At 39.3% G+C, this 19,719-nt stretch overlaps 1 protein-coding gene across 2 annotated transcripts in view; it reads left to right on the forward strand.

The window, feature by feature from the left end:
* The first annotated feature begins 1,237 nt into the window (after positions 1-1,237).
* dnm1a (dynamin 1a) overlaps positions 1,238-19,719 on the forward strand; it is a 63,141-nt gene continuing 44,659 nt past the window's right edge. For both annotated transcript variants that reach the window (XM_034710482.1, XM_034710481.1), the window contains exons 1-8: positions 1,238-1,636; positions 13,013-13,086; positions 14,166-14,312; positions 14,507-14,710; positions 16,718-16,816; positions 17,921-18,081; positions 18,651-18,793; positions 18,880-19,015. In XM_034710482.1, the coding sequence (XP_034566373.1) occupies positions 1,476-1,636; positions 13,013-13,086; positions 14,166-14,312; positions 14,507-14,710; positions 16,718-16,816; positions 17,921-18,081; positions 18,651-18,793; positions 18,880-19,015 (1,125 nt within the window). In that variant the 5' untranslated portion in view covers positions 1,238-1,475. The remainder of the gene's footprint in view (positions 1,637-13,012; positions 13,087-14,165; positions 14,313-14,506; positions 14,711-16,717; positions 16,817-17,920; positions 18,082-18,650; positions 18,794-18,879; positions 19,016-19,719) is intronic.

Consider the following 19,719-nt stretch of genomic DNA (forward strand, 5'->3'; position numbering starts at 1 on the left):
ATTACAGTGGACATCAGACACTTGGATAAATATTATTCTGCTGTTAACCCTCCTGTTATGTTCGTTTCTCTGGAACAGCAATAATGTTCCTGGGTCAATTTGACCCGGGGCATATTCAATTATCCAAAAGTGTTAGAACCCCAAAAAATCCTCATACACTTTTTTTTAATCTAACTTTTAACTCCATTACTAACCATTTAAATCAAGATTTAGTCCATAGGTGTTCTTTAATTCTCACAGATCATGGTTCAATGAGGATAACTCACTCATTTTTCATTAAAATGAATGTTAAAACTATTTTTTTATGTACATCGGAAAGCCCTAAACATAAATACAATAGTTTTATATGACATAGATTTCTGTTTATTTTATTTTACATTTTGATTATTATTATTTTCTTATGAAGTGATGTTGCTAAATTAACACGACACCTCTTCTAGCACATGCTGCCCAGAATTGTATGCTGCATTAAGCTGGTTTGGAAGGCATATATTGCCTAATATAGACTTTGAAAAGGGTCAATTTGACCCGCAACATAACAGGAGGATTAAAACCCACCACTCCTGATGATACAATGAAATTGGTATTTATAAGGCTAATCATTTTATGCATTTTACACCTCCCACTGTGGTCAATACAAGTAATTGATAAAAGATACACTAAATTACAGTGGACTCTGCTGTTAAGGAGATGGTTAAAACAAAAATGGTCCAGCTCTAGAACCACAATACCTAGACTTGTAAGATCTGGACTACATTATCCCTAAGAGTCTACAGACTTTTTAAAGCACAGTTTTTAACTATTGGAGAGAGTGCAAAAAAAGGGGCAGATTTCATTGCTATTTATCCAGACTGCATTGTTCGTATAGATTTCAAAAACGTCCACTCTTGACTCAGATATTGGACCACATGCAACTTTTTATCACTTAAAATAAACGTAGGCTCTAAAATGTTGCAGAGTGCCCCCTGTCCTTGTACATGATGTTTGCAGATTCAGCACCATGGACAGTTCTTCAATTTAAAAGTTAAAATATAGTGTTAGGTCTTTTAAAAAAAAACTGCTCGTTTCACCTTCCTTGGTTGAAACAGTGTTATACTTTTACAAATCCGAAAAATAAGACTCTTCATGCACTGTAAATAATTCAATTTTACATCCAGTACAGTGAGCGCACACCAGTACCCCCACCTAGCGGTGCGTGGGGAGAACTGCAGGGATCTCCTGAGAAAATACAAGAGATCATCCTCCTCCCCCCCTGCGGTGCTCGGTGGAGAGGAGTGTTCATACTCGGTGGCGGAGAGAGTCCTGTTAACTGAGGTGATCTGACACACCGAAGAGACGCAGTCAATGAGGGAGCAAACCGAGGAGTGAGCCGGTGTGTGCGCAGTCCAAAAAACACCCTCTGAAAGCGAGGGTGACGAGAAGGGGAAATAAGATTAATCCACTCCCTGCCCTGACAAGGAAACAACTCTGCAAATATGGGGAACCGGGGGATGGAGGATCTGATTCCTCTGGTGAACCGCATGCAGGATGCCTTCTCCTCAATCGGGCAAAACGCAAACCTGGACCTGCCGCAGATCGCAGTGGTGGGCGGCCAGAGCGCAGGGAAGAGCTCTGTGCTGGAGAACTTCGTCGGGAAGTAAGTAGCTTTTCCAGGCTTCTGCAATGCACCTTGTTTCGGGCCCAGTGCATCAGTCTGTCATTTTACACTTTACACATCCTACTCCCATCCCCCTTCTTTTGAAGCAGGTTTAAACCCTGTCACAGGCTTCTCTGAGACATGTCCCCTGATTTATCCCCTTGTCTTCTTCTATACACACGACACCAGGACGAGGAGATTATTTTGTTAGGCCTGTATAAATCCCCAGTGAAGTTTATCTGTTGACTGCTGCGTGATGCATTCACGGAACCACACATCTCCACTGACATAACTTGGCATAGAGGGGAAAAAAAAGCAAGCCCTGGATATGACATAGCATGCTCAGAAAGTTTTCAAACTCTAGAAAAAATGTTGCAAAAACTGCACAAAGTCGTACTTGTTCATCTGTTTCATTCCGTGGGCTCATCTCACAGCTGCAGGGTCAGTTTGGGTGCTGACTTACTGTACAGCAGGTACAGTAACAGGCAGGTGGTGTGTTGTTGTCACTGTGGCAGTGCTTTCATTTGTTGAGGCCTGAGGCTGTGTGGATCTGACCAGGCAAGGGTGCAAAACAATGCCATGCTATATGAGTGTGGAGAGGTTTTCTGTCCTGCAAACATGCACAGTTTTCTGTCTGTCAGGGCTGATGACAGTACAAAAACAAATGAGGGGAACAAATCTGATCTGCTATGCTGCAGTATGACCTTGCAGAGAGAGAGAGAGAGAGAGAGAGAGAGAGAGAGAGAGAGAGAGAGAGAGAGAGAGAGAGAGAGAGAGAGAGTCCACCTGAGCTCTGAGCCCATCCAGCTCAGCTCATCCATCTGTTTGCCAGTGCTTATGCTGTAAGTGAAGCTTACTGCATGCAGGCAACAACAGCACAAGTGGCACCAGCTAACTTCCTTGCTTGTTTTTCACTTGATCTGAAGATTTTTTTTTGTGCTCCATAGACTGATTCCTTGTGATCCAGTGTGCAGAGAGTGTGTGATTCAGCACTATTTTCTGCTTAAGCAAGGTCAGGTTGTGTGTGTACTGTGGCTCCGAGCCAGCTCATCCCCCCACATTAAATAAGGCCTGGGTACTCCTCCACCAAATGTTATACATCCCAGAGGACAGGCAAGGATCCATCTGTGCAGGAACTGATAATTGATTGATTGTAATTGAGCCATCACTCTCTGGCAGATCTAATTAAGTGTGAACACATTTTCCATTCCTTGCTCTTTTGTCTGATACTTTCTATCTAGTTTCTCACATTTGTTTGGCAAGGGAAGGAAAGCTTATTTATAAAGCAGCATTCATACACATAAAACAATCAAAAGTGCTCTACAGAGCTAAAAGAAATTACATTAAGAGCATTAAAGCTCCTTTCAGTAGTTTTTACCTGGTAGTGAAACCGACTCAAATTAATACTGATGCCTCTTTCTGACCTACAAGACACAACAAAACCATCAACAAAAAAATGAGCTATTACTTTGTGGTTATTTTTGATGTTCAAAAACACTGGCAGGGGGTAGGTACTAGTTGTAGCGATAACTGCAGGCTGCTAAAACTGCCTTTGTTTACATTATCATCACCATCATCATCAAAAATTGCCAATGGTCTTATATAACTTTGCAACAATAACTTATTTTAAAACAGTTCAGTTCTTCTTAAATTTTATCAGCGACTGTAAAATGTATAGTTTTTGAGTACAAGCTGAAAATTACATAGCTAGCTTTAATTTGGCTAATATTTGGAGCCGATCTTAACTATTAGCACTCAAATTTAGCCCTCTCATAGTTAGGGTACTCATTTTAAACCACTGATTTGACAGCATCTTACTCTCTTGTCACTTATGGCTCCTTTTAAAGGACTTTTCATTAATCAAGAGGGTTTTTTTTTCAGTAATTATAACTGTTAAAACAATCCCCCTACACTCAGTGGAAAGGCTGGTTTCCCTGCACTTACTCAGATGTTGCCATAGAAACAGCTTGTGCCTAATTACACCACCTCCCTCAGGGGACCAGAGGGTTTAGTCCATCATGACAGGAGACAGTTAAGGGAAGTAAAGAACATTATTACAGGGAATTAATCAAATCTTTAAGTGTAATAAAGATGTCAGGTGAGTTGTTGGTATTTGTCAGTCAGTGTGCTCTTTGCCATGTTATTACACAGATTGCAGAGTGTCATGCAGCCCTTGTGTGTTAATGTTTGCAGCTGCAGCGACGTCGCTCAGGTCCTCCCCTCCAGTCTTCCTATTGTGTTTCCTGCGTTATCTTCCAGTACTGACACACACTTGAGCACTTATGCATTGTGTATTTACGTGTCACAACACATGCTTTTCAACATTTGTATCACCCACTCCTGAGCTCATATTCAAAAACCCACATTACCACCTCTCTGAAACCAGTTTAATGTGATGTTCCTATCAGTGCAGTAATCTTTCTGGCTGTTATTAAGCTGCCTGCCTTTTTAATCTTTTTTTTTTTTTTTTTACTTTTAATAGAAACTGCCAGCGATGCTGCAAAATTTGGCAGTGATGTAGGAGTGATTATTTCCCTCACACAGCTTCAGTTCTGGCTTTCTTCCTCCCTCCCATTTGCTGCTTACAGTAAACACAAACGATCAATAACAAATTGTATGAGACTTATAAATTATTACAGAGGTGGGCCTCTATTACGTGTTTTACCTGTATATTAGCTTGTTTTCACTTGTTCCGCTGCAAAGAGGGGATACAGAGTGAAGAAAGTGGATGCTTTCTTTCTTTTATTTGTAAATACCCACCCTAAACCAAAGAAGAATGTGTATGCATTTGTTGATAGGGAATTAAGGAAAAAAACAGCAACTATAATGTTTATATAATCGCTGTTCAGATGAGTTTACTTGACATCAAGACTAGGGAAGGCCTTAGCTGATGAAGCAACTCATTTCCAAATTAGTTCAAAACAAATTAAAATTCTGACTAACCGCACAGTTTGAAGGCAAGAAAAACTCGGAAAACAGTCAGAACTGAGCAAGTTTATGTAATAGCTGAACACAGGGCCCGACTGTTTCATTAAACATTTTCAAATAGGTTTGCTGAGTGATGCTAATGTTAGCAGAGCTGGCACTGCCTGCCTCAGGTCCTCCTGGTTTTGCTTTGCTCTGGCTGAATGGTTGTAGGCCTATGCCAGTTTAACCAGACACTTTCTAAAAATAACTTTATTTCAATTTGATAAGATCAAAATATTGCCAAACTACGCCATGCTGGGAGACGCCATTTGTGCTTGTTTGCAACCGGTAAACCTGTACTGGCATCATTAAACAGAGCTACAACTGCAGCTAGTGGCAGGTGGATGCACAACAGCCTACACATAAAATATGACCAACATTGTGCGACTTAAGTAATAGAAATAATAATAGATTTAACGACTTGTGATTCTGGAGAGGAACTACGTTTATCATTTAGTTGACTGAATGCAAGAATCCCTTGTCTAAACAATGTAACTCCTGATAGTTTGCCGTGACACCTCTCCTCTCAGGTGAATTAGATTTTGATGTCTGGCAGGCATGTCTCAGGGACAAGGACAATATACCTTCTGAGATATACCGTGCTAATAGCATGAGAGGACATCTGAGGACGCTAATCAAATTGATCTGTTCCACTATATCGTCTGTCCTTCAGGGATTTTTTGATCCTGATTTCATAATTTGTCCTCACAGAGAGCTTGCTGTCGTCTCTCTTCAACCTGCCCGTCCCCGGCTTTTCCGTCTCAATCAGTTAAGAGTCGCTTCAAAGGTGCTTTGTTGTTGCTGTGAGATGTGGAAGTTTTCAACTCCCAAGCTAAGACAGGGGAATTAAATTAAGATGAGAGGGATCCACCTGGTGTGAAAATAAGAAAGAAGTGACATTTTTTGAAGTGTTTTGGGGATGCTCTTTTCTTCTTAGATTAATACCACTTTGGGTGTCGGAATATTTTTCATTTTTTAAAGTCTGCATCTATTAGCCTCTGTATTTTCCTTCATTGAATATCAGTCAAAGAAAATAGTTTGAAGAGAGCAGTCATATACGCTCAGGCCTACTCCTTTCACGAAGACAAGGCAAGATTATTTGTTGAGCAGATTTGAGCAAAAAAGGGCCGTTCAAAGTGCTTCTCAAAAGACATTAAAACACTGTGAAAGAGGACATTTAATATCATTAACACAGACAATTATGAATCAGAGAGAAGATAGAATCAAAAGCAAACACAAAGGTTAAAATGTGATGAAAATATGAGCCTAAAAGCTACAGTGCAGGACAAAGACAAAGGGAAGCAACAAACACAGTAAATGTTGGAGGTTTTGAACAGATAGATGACTTTAACTATGAATTGATTTACTTATCAATCACTGACTTTGTTTTTGTGGACCATATTTATTTTATCTTCAAGGAAAACCCTGCTCAAATTCTTTCTTACCCCCTTTTCATTCATTGTGTACCACTGGTTTGCTTGTGATCCAACAATGAGTAAGACATTTTCCCAGTTGGGACACTGGAGTACAACCCTCGTTTCCCGTCTACATCTGTCATCTAGTCTGTAATATATTCTCCCATGAGTCCAATTATCAGAAACAAAGCAGGGGGCTTTACTGGTCTCTAGTGCCTCACACAACCTGTTCAGGTGGAGGGACCCTGGGGGTGTCGGGTCACATGTTGTGAAAGGTTTTTAAATTGCTGTTGAAAGAAAAAGAGAGACAGATTGTGTTTAGTTTCAGAAGAAAGGGAATAAATTGTCTCGAAAATTGCTGTGTAGCTGATTTATTTGCTTATGGAGTTTCTGTGACGTAACAACGACAAAACTTATTGGTAACTTTTTAAATCAATAATAATCTTGTTGCTGTGAATCACATTTTACTACGGAAGTCATGAAGAAGCATCAGAATAAGAGTGAGACTATTTCAGAATCAGTTGAAAACCCCTCATATCACAGTGGCTTTAACTGCATGTTGAGCTCATTCAGCACCACGGACAGTTCTTTTAAAACAACTGATCCTAAATCAGCACCACAGCTGCTTTCCTTAAAACGTTACATACACTCGATAAAAACATAGATGATCACCTGTCAGTGAGAATTTCTTTTCATACATAATATTCAAATTGCCATTATCTATCAATTATGATACTGAATATACTGATACTTAGATGTAATGTAAGAGGAGTTTAGCATTTATGAAACATGTTCCCATTGGAGGTTTGCCTTGATGATGCTCTAAGCACAAAGTAATCTATAGCTGTCAGTGGTTTTCAGAATTTTGGGCCAGCCATTTGAATAAAAAAGTAACAAATTTAACAACATTTTCCTGGGGTACACTCTGCACTCTATAAGAAGTCAGAGCTGCTGGTTTTTCTGCAATCCAGGAACAAAAAAACACAACATAGACATTTTTCTTTGCCTGCTGTCGTCACTATTTCCAACCCCCACTCAGAGATTAAGTCAATGATATATATCTCCTTTCATGTATTACATAACTGAGAGGAGGCCAGAGGCGTTACGACGGGTAGCAGCAGCTTCACTCATGTGAGAGATGAGAACTATAAAGTGCAACGTTAAAGCCTTTAGTCCTTTCAATGAGAAGGATAGACAGGAGGAGGGAGGAGTACTATGGAAGAGGAGGATGCTGCATTAAAATAAACCACCCAGCATAAAAATTTGATTCTGAAAAAAACTGTGTGAATCCTGCATTTTTCAGGTTGTTTTATGTCATTGGGCTAAATAAACTAAAATATAACATAAGTCATATTTAGTGTCTTTAAATCTTAAAAAATGATTTATTTTAATATTTTTCTTCAGCGCAATTTGGTTATAGCTATTGGAAAACCAATGCAATAATAATCAAGTATTTCAGTTATAACATGGCAGTTAGGTTTAACATGCAAAGGAATTGACAATGTGGAGAGTACTTTCTTCTGTGGGCGGCTGTGACTTAGTGGGTAGAGACGGTCGTCTTACAATCGGAAGTGATGTACTGATGGTTCCTTACATTAGCCTCTACCATCAGTGAGTGAATGGGTATGAATGGGTGAATGCAATGAGTAGTATGTAAAAGCGTTTTGAGTGGTCAGACAGACCACTATAGCAAAGATGAAGTCAGGGTCGACCTGATCACACATATCAAATCAATCTGCAGTAAAGAGTTTGGCACATTTCACCGCTGCCTGTTGACACTGTGGCAAAACTTTTACTTTTAATGACGACCTTTTTACATGAATCATTTTTAAACTGATAAACTTTTAAATCATTATTTTGTGTCAGCTTTTTATGTCTGGAGCTGACAGGTGCGGAATAAGCCAGATAATGTATAGTAAGTAGGTGGTTATGAGCCGGAGTCTTGCTCACCCTGTCAGGATTCTAATTTGCATAACCACCTGTCCACTGTACTTTATCCCTTACCTCCCTGACATCAAATGTTCCAGATCAAATTTTTAACATAAAAGGAAGCCTTTTTAGTAAAATCATTTTGACCTTTTTGACCTATAAAATATGTTAGCATAAATAAGAATGAATTACAAAGAGTGATGTTATGTAAAATAAAAAACATCAGAGCATGTTAAGAGTGAGAGGGCAGGGGGAGAGAGAGGAGAGCAGTTGTCCTACAGAGGATTAACTCTAATCTCTGTTCGGACTGCATGCAGTTCACCTGTAACACATTCTCCCATTGGCTCCAGTCTAATCTAGATGTCCACCGTACAGCAACCAGTCCTGTCATTGGTTCCACTGTTAACTGAAGATGACATGTTAGTTAGTGTGGGGGAATGAAATTCATCACCAAAAGGCAGAATCATCTTAGTGCTAGGAGTGGAAATTGCCTGGTTGTGCCTGTGCAGTGCTGTCAGGGCTTTTATTACTGCCAAGCATACGAGCAGGATTAGACAAAGCTCGGTATCTGCAAAGAAAGAGAGCAGCAGAGCAGGGATGAGTTTGAGACAGAAAAAAGCACGAAACAGTCGCAAGCTGATGGGACAGTTCTATATGCAAATATATATTGTTCTTACACTGACTCCTTTTTTATAAATAGAACCATTCATAGTCACAATGTAAGTAGGAAAGCAAGCTTAATATAACCCCAAACTGAACGTCTGTAGCCACTAATAGATTGTTTTTGTCTAAGTTGTATGATATAAAACATTTATGTGAACATTTCAACAGGAAATATTGTGTATCCAAAGGGCAGTCACAAAACTAAATCACAGAATCAATAATGTTTCTATCTAAGAGTAAAAGGCCAGAAAAATACACTTTAAAATGTGAATGTTTTCTATAGCTCTTTGGTGCTGATGGGAACTAATGAAGTCTGAGTGAATAGTTGGTCTGTGTGTGTTTGTCCGTGTGTGTGTGTGCTCTTATCCGTCTGTGTTGTTGGAAAACCTCTGAATGTGTACAGTTTAGAACAAAGAAACAATGAGTCACTACTCCAAAGCAGCTCACTGTGTGTGTGTTTGTGCGCGCTGCTACAAATGGATGAATGATTCAGAGGAAAGTTACAAGACTAAATGGGGGATAATGTATATGTAATTGGTGGTCAAAAATGTCCCATTGGGCCCTACCACTTCACTACCACATGTTCTAATATCTTTCAGGGCCTAAGGGTCAGTCATGGGCCCTCCAAATTCACCTGACTTTTCTGGGGATTCTGATTTGCATAACCACTCGTTCATGATACATTATCTCGCTTATCAGTGCATTTCAATTATTTGTCAAGTTAAAAATTAGCCTGCCTATTTCTTTTCATTCACATTAACATACGCACAACTTAACATTTATATTTGAGGTAACATTACACCTGGTGAATGGTACTCCTACAGGAATATTTATGTCTCATTCAGCTCTCCTTCATCTCCTGGCTTTAAAGAGGACCCAAATTTAGGCATTTTATTGAGGCAAAAGTCACATTTTTGAACATTTTTGCTATTTTCACCTCCACTTTTTCTTTAAGTTATGTTGCAACTTAAAGATGCTTTCACCAGCTCTCAAGATTCCACAACTCTCAAGACTGACCAGGGACAGAAAGTAATATTTTCCCACAATGTTTGCCAATTTACAAAAAATGTTTTTGCCACAGTGTCCACAGGCAGAGGTGAAATGTGCCGGAACTCCTTTCCACAGGGGATTTGATATAACATGTGTGATCAGGTCCCTGATATATCATCCCTGGTGTTGCTTTTGCCGTTGATGATTAATGTTGTTATTGGGTTTTGATCAGATATGCAACACAGCAGGGTCAGAGAGATAGACAGACTGATAGATAGATAGATAGATAGATAGATAGATAGATAGATAGATAGATAGATAGATAGATAGATAGATAGATAGATAGATAGATAGATAGATAGATAGATAGAGAGCACTTATAGGTAAGTGCATACAAAATGTACCTTGATGCATAACCTGAACATCTCTTTGACTCTCCATCACTGTCTGCCTCTTGTCAGTGGGAGGTCATGTCAGTGCTCTTGGCAGTCACGTGACTTTGAGTGTTTTCCTCCCTCATCTCATCATGGGGAGAGAAAACCCAGGAGAGTGGGGGCAGGGGTGGGCGGGTAGGTGCTCTCACCCTCTCAGCAAGATTAGGTATAAGATGAGTGAAGAGAGAGACACACTGTCTCATATTTCCTCTCTGTGATTGTGTTTCGGAGGAGAAGGCCTGTACAGGAGGGAGGGTCCTCGTTGAGACAGTGTGATGGGAGGACGAGGAGTAGAGTGAGCGAAAACCTGCAGTTAAAGCCATCTGTCTCCTCTAAGAAGGCTTCCAAGTGGGGGAGAGGGACAGCCCCACACACACACACACACACACACACACACACACACACACTTCTGTTCACACTTACACACTACTGTTCACACTGGCAGGAAGGTAGACCGGCAGATGGACAGACATGCCGTTGAGCCAACAGAGAGAAGGATTTCCTGTCTTCAGTGTTGAATTATGCTCAAAAATTGAAGTTGCATACTGTAACTGTAGACAGAGCAGCAGGTATAGAGGATTACAAACATTAGCTATGATCTATTTTATTGCTATCTCATCAATCAGGCCTTGAAACTTGTTTGTCCTGCTGTCTGTGTGCATAAAGTCAAACAGAAAGGAATATGAAGGACTGATCTGTGATAGAGCATTTTAAAATCATATCAAAAACACCATGTTTTTAAATTAAAAATGACACATTAGCTATATTTAATGTTAATGTTTGGCTTAAGAAATACACATGAAGAAACACTTTTGCACTGGTTTCACTAAAGCTGCTTTACAACACAGCCAAAACCTGCAAATAATCACTACCAACCACTATTGGTATATTTGATAAAGCCCCCTATTCCATTCTATCCATTGGGTGAAAAAAGCTAAGTCACTTATTGAGAATTAGATTGGATAATATTCTTGGATCCAAACTTAAATTGAAGCTATAGCAAAAAGCCCTATAGCATAGCTTAGCTGAGATTAGAATAAAGTAGGGATGGGCATTTCAAGGTAAAATTATATAGACAGTTGCTGCTTTTTAAGACAGTGGTTAGTGGAATAGAATCTCTTATCAGGAAAGAGAGACCCACGACCGTGCATAGTTGAGGTAGATATGCAAGTGTTGCAAGTTATGCTGGGATATGATCTAGATATGCTAGCTGTACCTGGCTAAAGCCATCATCTGGCTGTTGTATCATATTTAAAGATTTTCTTAAGACTCTTGAGATGAGATAATAGTCCCGTTATCTTTTCAATGTTTGGATATTTTAATATTAATCTAAAATCCCAACTCATCTTTTGCATAAGACTGATAGCAATAGCAATAGCAATTTCATTTATAAAGCACATTTCATTACACGTAAGTTCAATGTGCTTTATGGAGAATTAAAAAAAAGTAAAATAAAATTCCAAATAGAATAAATAAAAACAGAAAAACAATATATACACCCAACATACATCAGACACAGCAATCAAACAAACAGCAATTGTTGCTGCACATACATCCAGTCACAACAGTCATTATATCATTCATACGCTTGAGAAAATAAATATGTTTTGAGTATTTTTTTAAAAGTAGTGACAGTTGTTATGGACCTGAGGTCAGCAGGCAGTTTGTTCCAAAAAGATGGACCACAGTAACTAAAGGCCCCTTCACTGGACCTTGATTTGACTCTGGGTTCATTTAAAAGACCAGGGGAAAAGGCTAGCCTAGTCCTCCATCCATCCAATCCATCCATTTCCCAAAAAATGTTAGCTTTCAAGGTGCTAATGTGTAGATTTTCTTACAATTGCACAGACACACTAGCTCTTTGCCTCTTTGTCTGGTGTTTATGCTAGGCTAAGCTAGAGGCTTCAGCTTCACATTCAGCGTACTACTATAAAAGTGGTTTTAATTGTCTCAGCTCACTCATGGTAGAAAAGTTGACATCTCTAGCAGAGGCAGTTTGGTTCTGTTTAACTCTCAGCTTATCATTCGTAGATCCAAACTGCCTCAGGCTTTGCTTCAGGGTCAAAGTGAGGCCTCATTTATTTCTTATTGACTCCAGTTACTTAAGATTCAATCCTTCAAGAGTGTTTTATGTTTGTATTCAAGTTTTTTCCGTTTTAGGCAAACCCTGTTACTAAGCTGTATGTTGGAAACAGAAACCAGACAAGCCAAAAAGGTATTATCATATTGAAAATGGTATGGTTACTCTCAAATAGCCCCTTGTTTTTGTTTCTATTAACACACACATTATCTCATAGGCACTCATGCTATAACACCATTGAATAGTAGCAGTCCAGTCAGCTGGAGGGGGAGCACACAGTGCCAGTGGTGTGCTGACGCTGATGTTACATAAGCAGCTGAATGTACTGTAGAAGAAAACAGTGTTTGTGTGTGGAAAAAAACAACAACATAAATACGTTGGCATGCAATCATGTGTGTATGGACACACTGTCTTATGAGTTCACAAACACTTCACACATTAAACACACCAGAAAAACAGTCCCAGACAGTTACTGATGCAAAACCCTTAATTTGCATGGAAACACAGAAAGACTTATATATACTCTTTTCTTTAGACAGCTGCTTTTTAATGTATTTATTTCATTTATTAGGTTAACTGTTGACTCTTAACTACCCTTAGGTGTGTATATATGTGTTAGGGTGTTTGTGTTTATGTTAGCGCTGTGTTAGACTTGTGAGCAGTCCAGGCTTTCCCTCATCTCTCACCCAGTGGCAGCTAGTATTAGCTCCAGCCATCTGTGACGCCCAATGAGATAAGTGGTACAGATAATGCATGGATGAATGGATGGATCCAAGGAAACTTCCATTAAACTCTGCTAACATCATTTTCACCAATCCACCCTGAAGTATGATACCTGCTGAGTTTTGTTTTTGTCTTTACTGACTGTCTTCCTCTCTGTCTGTCTGTTGTGTTACAGGGATTTCCTTCCCCGTGGCTCAGGCATTGTGACTCGTCGTCCTTTGGTTCTGCAGCTGATGAACTGTCCGACAGGTAAAAACCTCTCACCCATATTAAAACCCATGTACTGTTTTTTGGCACATGCTGTAAATGGGTTGGTGGGGGTGTAGAACAAAAGTAAAATCTGTCTCTGAAGACTCACTTCTTAAAGAGTATTTTTAAAGTCTGCAGTGGAGTAAAGTATCTTAGGCGAGAACTTGTCAGCTTAATCTCCTGTGTTTAATTCTTTGAGTTTGGTTGAAGCCAGCATCCACCTGACATTAAGACGATTGTATTTTAAAGTACTGATTCAAACACCTGAAGAAACCTCCATCCTTGCAGGGTTGTTTTGCGCATGTTCAACCTGAAATGTGAATAACACACCAGCCCCACTGCTTTATATGATTTCATGTGATACTTTGAGGGGGGAAAGTTAAGAGCAGTATCACTGTTAAATACTCAGAGGTACAAAACCTCCTCTTCTATACTGAAAAACCTTATTTCACTCTCTGCTTGTCTTTACAAAGTTAAAGATGCTACCATCATCCCTATAATACCAGTTACACTTCATTAGGGTGATGCTAGCAAGCTTGTCCTCACAGCCCACTCACTGTGGGAACCAAAAATTAATTAAAGCTAATCTAACACAGTCATAGCTGCCGGATTAATTTATGTTAGAGGTTTTCAAACCACTTACAGAGGCTTTCAAAGTCCTCTAAGAGCATAAGCGCCCAAATGCTTCTAATTGTGTCAAAATTAGAGCTCACAACTGGAGCCAGTCTCAACATGCAGACTTGATATGCTTAGGCTGAGGCTGTGTGAACTCCACGAGGATTTAATGATCATAAGAAATAAACTTTCAGAAATCATCTTAAAAAGGCAGAAGAAAAACATAACTCATGTAAAAGCCCTGGGATTCTTCAGTCTTTATGCTTTCTTAAACATCAAAGTAATACAGGGATAATTGCCTGTAAACATTGCTCCTGTCAGAAACCTCATATCTCCATATTTCGTTTTTTATTCATTATTTAAAAAATGACAGTCTTCTCTCTTTACAGTATTCTTTTTTGTTACTGCTCTTTTCCCTGTTGCCATTCATTTTACTTTTATTGATCTCCTTCTGTTTCCTTCAGAGTATGCTGAGTTTCTCCACTGTAAGGGCAAAAAGTTCATAGATTTCGATGAGGTCCGGCAGGAGATCGAGGCAGAGACTGATCGCATCGCAGCCAATAAGGGCATCTCCGCTGTGCCCATCAACCTGCGCGTCTACTCCCCTAATGGTGAGGAAGACAAAACTCAGTTTGTACATGAACACTAGTTTCACAGTTTTCTAGGGTATTGCACGTTCTGCAAGTCTGTTATCAAATTATTATTTACCATTAAGCTTTTTTTATTTGGCAGCACTTCATCTGATAAAGCTGTTTTGGTCTGTGATGCTTTTTCTTCAAGCTAATGTCCTTCATTCTCCTCACAGTGTTGAACCTCACGCTGGTGGATCTGCCCGGGATGACCAAGGTGCCGGTGGGCGACCAGCCGGCAGACATTGAGGCACAGATCAGAGAAATGCTGTTTCAGTTTGTCACCAAAGAGAACTGCCTGATGCTGGCTGTGTCCCCGGCCAACTCTGATCTGGCCAACTCTGACGCTTTAAAGATTGCCAAAGAGGTCGACCCTCAGGGTGAGTGGATGCATACACACACACATGCACTGTTATCTCCCAATATTCATAGAGGGGAGTGAAGGGAAGTAACTACAGTAAGTAAGCACATTATTTTTTAAGTCGAACCTATTATTGTAGTGAACCTAACTTAAGGTTTATTTTGTTAAAATGCCTGTCATGCATGGAGTACTCTGACATTTTTCTACCAAGCTTCTGAGTTCAGTACATTGTTTTTTTAATGTATCTCTGGTTTTGTAAATATACTGTAAATTTACTTATTTGGTTCTGTACATACTTTTCTGAAGAGATGCTAATTTACTTTTTTAATTGCTAATAACTTTTTTTAAATTACTATTTTAGAAGCTCTTGTTTACTCTATACTGTTTTGCACTGTCTACTGTGCTGCTGTAACAAAGTAAATTTCCCTGTTGTAGGACAAATAAAGGAATATCTTATCTCATCTTATCTTATTTCAGTTGGAAATGTTAAACTTTACCAAACTACCGTTTTCCGCTAGTCACCAGTTGCTTTTCAGATCAAAATTATTTAATTTGTTTAATGTTGAAATGAAATTATAACTTACTTCTCGACATGATCTATCAAAGCAAGTGAGACAAGAAGAAAGACTTTTATAAAGTTATTTCTTATGCCTGTAAACCTTACTGCTGGGTATGTGTCAGATAAAGTGACTGACAGCACGGTTTTACTTTTAAAACTTCGATTTTTAGATATTTACATGTTACTTTTTAGAATTAAAAAATAAGCACCAAGATAAATTTGAAGATTGAATTCGCTTTTTTTTGTAAGTTTTAAAAAAACAAAAACAAACTGCAGTTCTTTCATTTCTCTTAGGTCCCTTAGAGCAGGGGTTCCCAAACTGTTCAGTCTGTGACCCCCAAAATATAGGTGCCAAAGACTCGAGACCCCCACTGTCCCTCGAAGTGATTTAATGTGGCTTCATTTAGCTGGTCTGCTGAAAATTAGCCTACCTATAAGCATGCGGATGTGTTTCCTGTGCCGTTATGAATGAACCTACTGATACTGATGCTTTTGATAATTAACTGTTCACTAACCCTAAACTTAGGAGTCATCTTTTGACAACAAAGAAAGGCAGAAAACTCATTACATTTTCTATTTTCAAGGTTTTATTTGAAATTTAGCTGCTATTTTTGTTGATATTTTTACCATAATGGGTAAAATGTACTATTTTAAGATAACTTAAAAAAAGAAACATTCTAAAGGACATCTCACAACCCCGAATTTGTGTCTTGCGACCCCCGAGGGGGTCCCGACCCACACTTTGGGAACCCCTGCCTTAGAGGAAAGACATACCTTGAGATGGGTTTAGTTAGCACCAGAATTACTAGATGGTTAAAAAGTTATTAACATCCTTATTATCTTAGGCCCAGAATGCTGGTCATATGTTGTGTCTTACTTGTACCATAGCCACCTGCCACAAGCCGGACCTTTAACTCTAGGGTTATTGGCTTCTGCTATAATGTTATAATGCACTACTACCCAGTTGTAAAAAATCACAGATGACAGATGGCATCTCGTAGAACAGCGTAGTTTGGCAGTGGTTTGATCTAGAAAATGAAGATAAAGCTGTATATAGGCTGAGTAATTTTCACTTAAAGGATCACATTTTGTCAGCAGCTACTTGTTTGATTAAAAAATATCAGTATTAAAAAAAACCAAATTGAAGTGAGTTTACAATTTCTATTTTAATATTCTCAATGAAAAGCAGAAGTTTTACTTTTCTTTTAACGCAAATTTTCCACATTGTTATACTTCTCTTCTTTTTTAGGGTTTAGCTCTTTGCATGTGTTTTCATGTTTAACCATCAAAATTTGACAAACAGATGACAAAACTAATATCAGCATTTCATGATATCTAAAAAGACTGCACATCATGTCTTTACATCAATAGAAGAGTGTTTTTTTATGTTTGGTTTACAGGAATTTGACTTCATATTGGTGTTTTTATGTTCATGTGTGTGTGTGTGTGTTTGTTGTTTACATGTAGGTATGAGGACCATCGGTGTGATCACCAAGCTGGACCTGATGGACGAGGGGACGGATGCAAAGGAAATCCTGGAGAATAAGCTGCTTCCACTCAGGAGGGGTGAGACACACTCACACACACACACACACACACACACACACACACACACACACACACACACACACACACATGCAAACACACAGCACTACTTCTTTCTTATTCATGGCCCCTGAACTGACCCACTGTTTCCCTCTTGTGGTAAAAAGGCTTCACTCAAAATTCCTCTGAACGCAAAACTGAAAAAAGTAAAAGCAGAAAAGGGACAGAGAGATGGGAGTTGAAAAAAAGTAACTGCTTAAGAAATCAAAAGACAGACAGAAGAAAGAGAGAGAGGGAGAGTTGGAAAAGAGAAAGAGGGAATGGGGGAGAAGAGAAAAACAGTGTCCTGGAAAAGAGCTTGCATGCATCTTGTGAGCTGCCCTTTAATGCAATGTGCTGATGTGGTGATTTTCTTTTCCATTTGCACTTGGTTAGAACCCAGGCATGTGCTTTTGAATATTTTCCATGTCCTTTTGTTTTTCTATGTTTTTCCCTCTCCCCGTCTCTCTCTCTCTCTTGATCTCTCTCACTCTCTCTCTCTGTCTAATGCTTTGTGGATGTTCACATTTACAAGGCTGCTGGCTCGGCGTTGCATTAGTTATAGAGCATGAAACGGCCTTTAACTGAGTGATGCATGAGAAAACTTAACTGGAGGTGAAATGGGATCTGCGTGACCTGAACTCTCCTGGTTGTTTTCTTTTTCTCTCTCTCCGTCTCAAAAGCTTGGACACACACATGCAGTCATTTACTCTTTTAATTCCCCATTACTTTGCTTCTTTCCTCTATTCATCCCTCTTATATATGCTTTTCTTTAATCCCTGAAATGTGGGTTTCCTCTGCTAAACATTGTTGAACACGGTTTTAAGCGGTTTGGTCAAGGAGGGCTTGTACTTCTGTGGTTTGGCTGCTCAAACATAGTACGTATTTAAAAGGAATAAAAGTCCAGCATAATCTCAATAATCGCTCCAGTGCAAGATCTTCCAGCCACAAGTGTTGAATCTGCCCCAGTCTGCTCTCAGATATTCCAGGAAGTGATAAAAAGAGTTGCATCTGGTTTCCTCCAAAACTCAAAGTGTTTCAGGCTGTTGTATTAACATCTTATGCTCTCTTGTCTTTTGCATCCAGGTTATATTGGTGTGGTCAACCGGAGCCAAAAGGACATAGATGGAAAGAAGGACATTAATGCTGCTATGGCTGCTGAGAGGAAATTCTTCCTCTCCCACCCTTCATATAGACACCTGGCTGACCGTATGGGCACTCCCTACCTACAGAAAGTTCTCAATCAGGTGAGGAAAAGAGAGGAAAGACAGAAAAGTCAGAAATGCATCCTGTCATAAGTGTAGTTCCAGCATTCCCTATATTTAAGCTCTGCTTTCAATCACACACCTTTCTTTTTTTACTGCTGCTGCTTCTGCAAAGAACACGCTTTACATGCAGTATTAATACTTACATAAGAGTGTACTGCTTTTTCTTAACTTGTCTCCTAAACTCTGATTTTATTACTCATACATCTGTCACAGTCTGCAGACTCTCAGTCTGTGCTCTTATTTGATCACCAAAAATATAAAATTTAAAACAACAAGTCAAAATTCCAACTTTATTACAACTTCTCAAATTCCCTGTTTGCGTAGCACAACTCAAATTATTAGGGCCCCATTACTGAACAATGTTATGACCCTACAGAGATGCCAGAAATGGTTGTTTCTTTTTTTCTAGTCCTCAATGAATTGCACCAAATTTCACATTTAGTAGCTTTAGTGCATTTAGTGATATTTAAATATGTGCATGTTAATTGTGTAGAAATTTCAATATTGTGGATGCCAAAGTGATTAAGTCTGACCTTTGACCTCCACAGCAACTGACCAACCACATCCGCGACACCCTGCCAGGTCTGCGGGCCAAACTGCAGAGTCAACTGCTCTCCATAGAGAAGGAAGTGGAGGAGTACAAGAACTTCAGACCTGACGATCCATCTCGCAAGACCAAGGCTCTGCTCCAGTGAGTAGACTGAGCAGACACAGTAGAAGGACAAACGATGAGATGTAATCCGGCTCATAGATTCAGTGATATCTGTGTCTTTGCAGGATGGTGCAGCAGTTCTCCGTGGACTTTGAGAAGTGTATAGAGGGCTCCGGAGACCAGATCGACACAGCCGAGCTGTCTGGTGGTGCCAGAATCAATCGCATTTTCCACGAACGTTTCCCCTTCGAGCTTGTCAAGGTGTGTGTCAGAGGTTGTGTTTGTGAATGCTTGTTTTATTTAGAAAGTCTTTCTTTAAAATTCAGTTCCTGATAAAAGAAGACTACTCAGCTTTATCAATTTTATCTATTGAATCCCACCCGCCAAATTTTGCCTCAAGCATTAAGGTAGATACAGGCGGTCAAATTTAACCATGAAAGACAACTAAATTCCTAATTTACTCTCTGTGATAGGTTGGCGACCTGTCCAGGGTGTACCCTGCCTTCCGCCCATAGCCAGCTGGGATAGGCTCCAGCCCCCCATGACCCCTAACGGGATAAGCGGTCAAGATAATAGATGGATGGATAATTTACTCTCCTTCTACAGTGGCCCTGAAGTGCAAAACACAACAACATATAAGAAAACACAAAAACAAATACGAAAAAAAGAAACAAAACATCAGAAAACACAACAATGAAAAAGAAAAGAAAACAAGTCCGAAAACAACAACACCAAAAAACAGATCCACAACAAAAAAGAAAAACAACAAATAAGAAAACAATAACCCATCACAAAATATAACAAACAAAAAAGAAAACACAATGACGAGAAGGAAAACTACAACAAAAAAAACCCCACAAAAAAATAACAGAACAACAACAACAAATCAGAAAATACAACAACAAATAAATAAACACAACAACAAATCAGAAAACACAACAACAAATAAATAAACACAACAACAA

The sequence above is a fragment of the Notolabrus celidotus genome, chromosome 19 (assembly GCF_009762535.1).
Source record: "Notolabrus celidotus isolate fNotCel1 chromosome 19, fNotCel1.pri, whole genome shotgun sequence".
Lineage (NCBI taxonomy): Eukaryota > Metazoa > Chordata > Actinopteri > Labriformes > Labridae > Notolabrus > Notolabrus celidotus.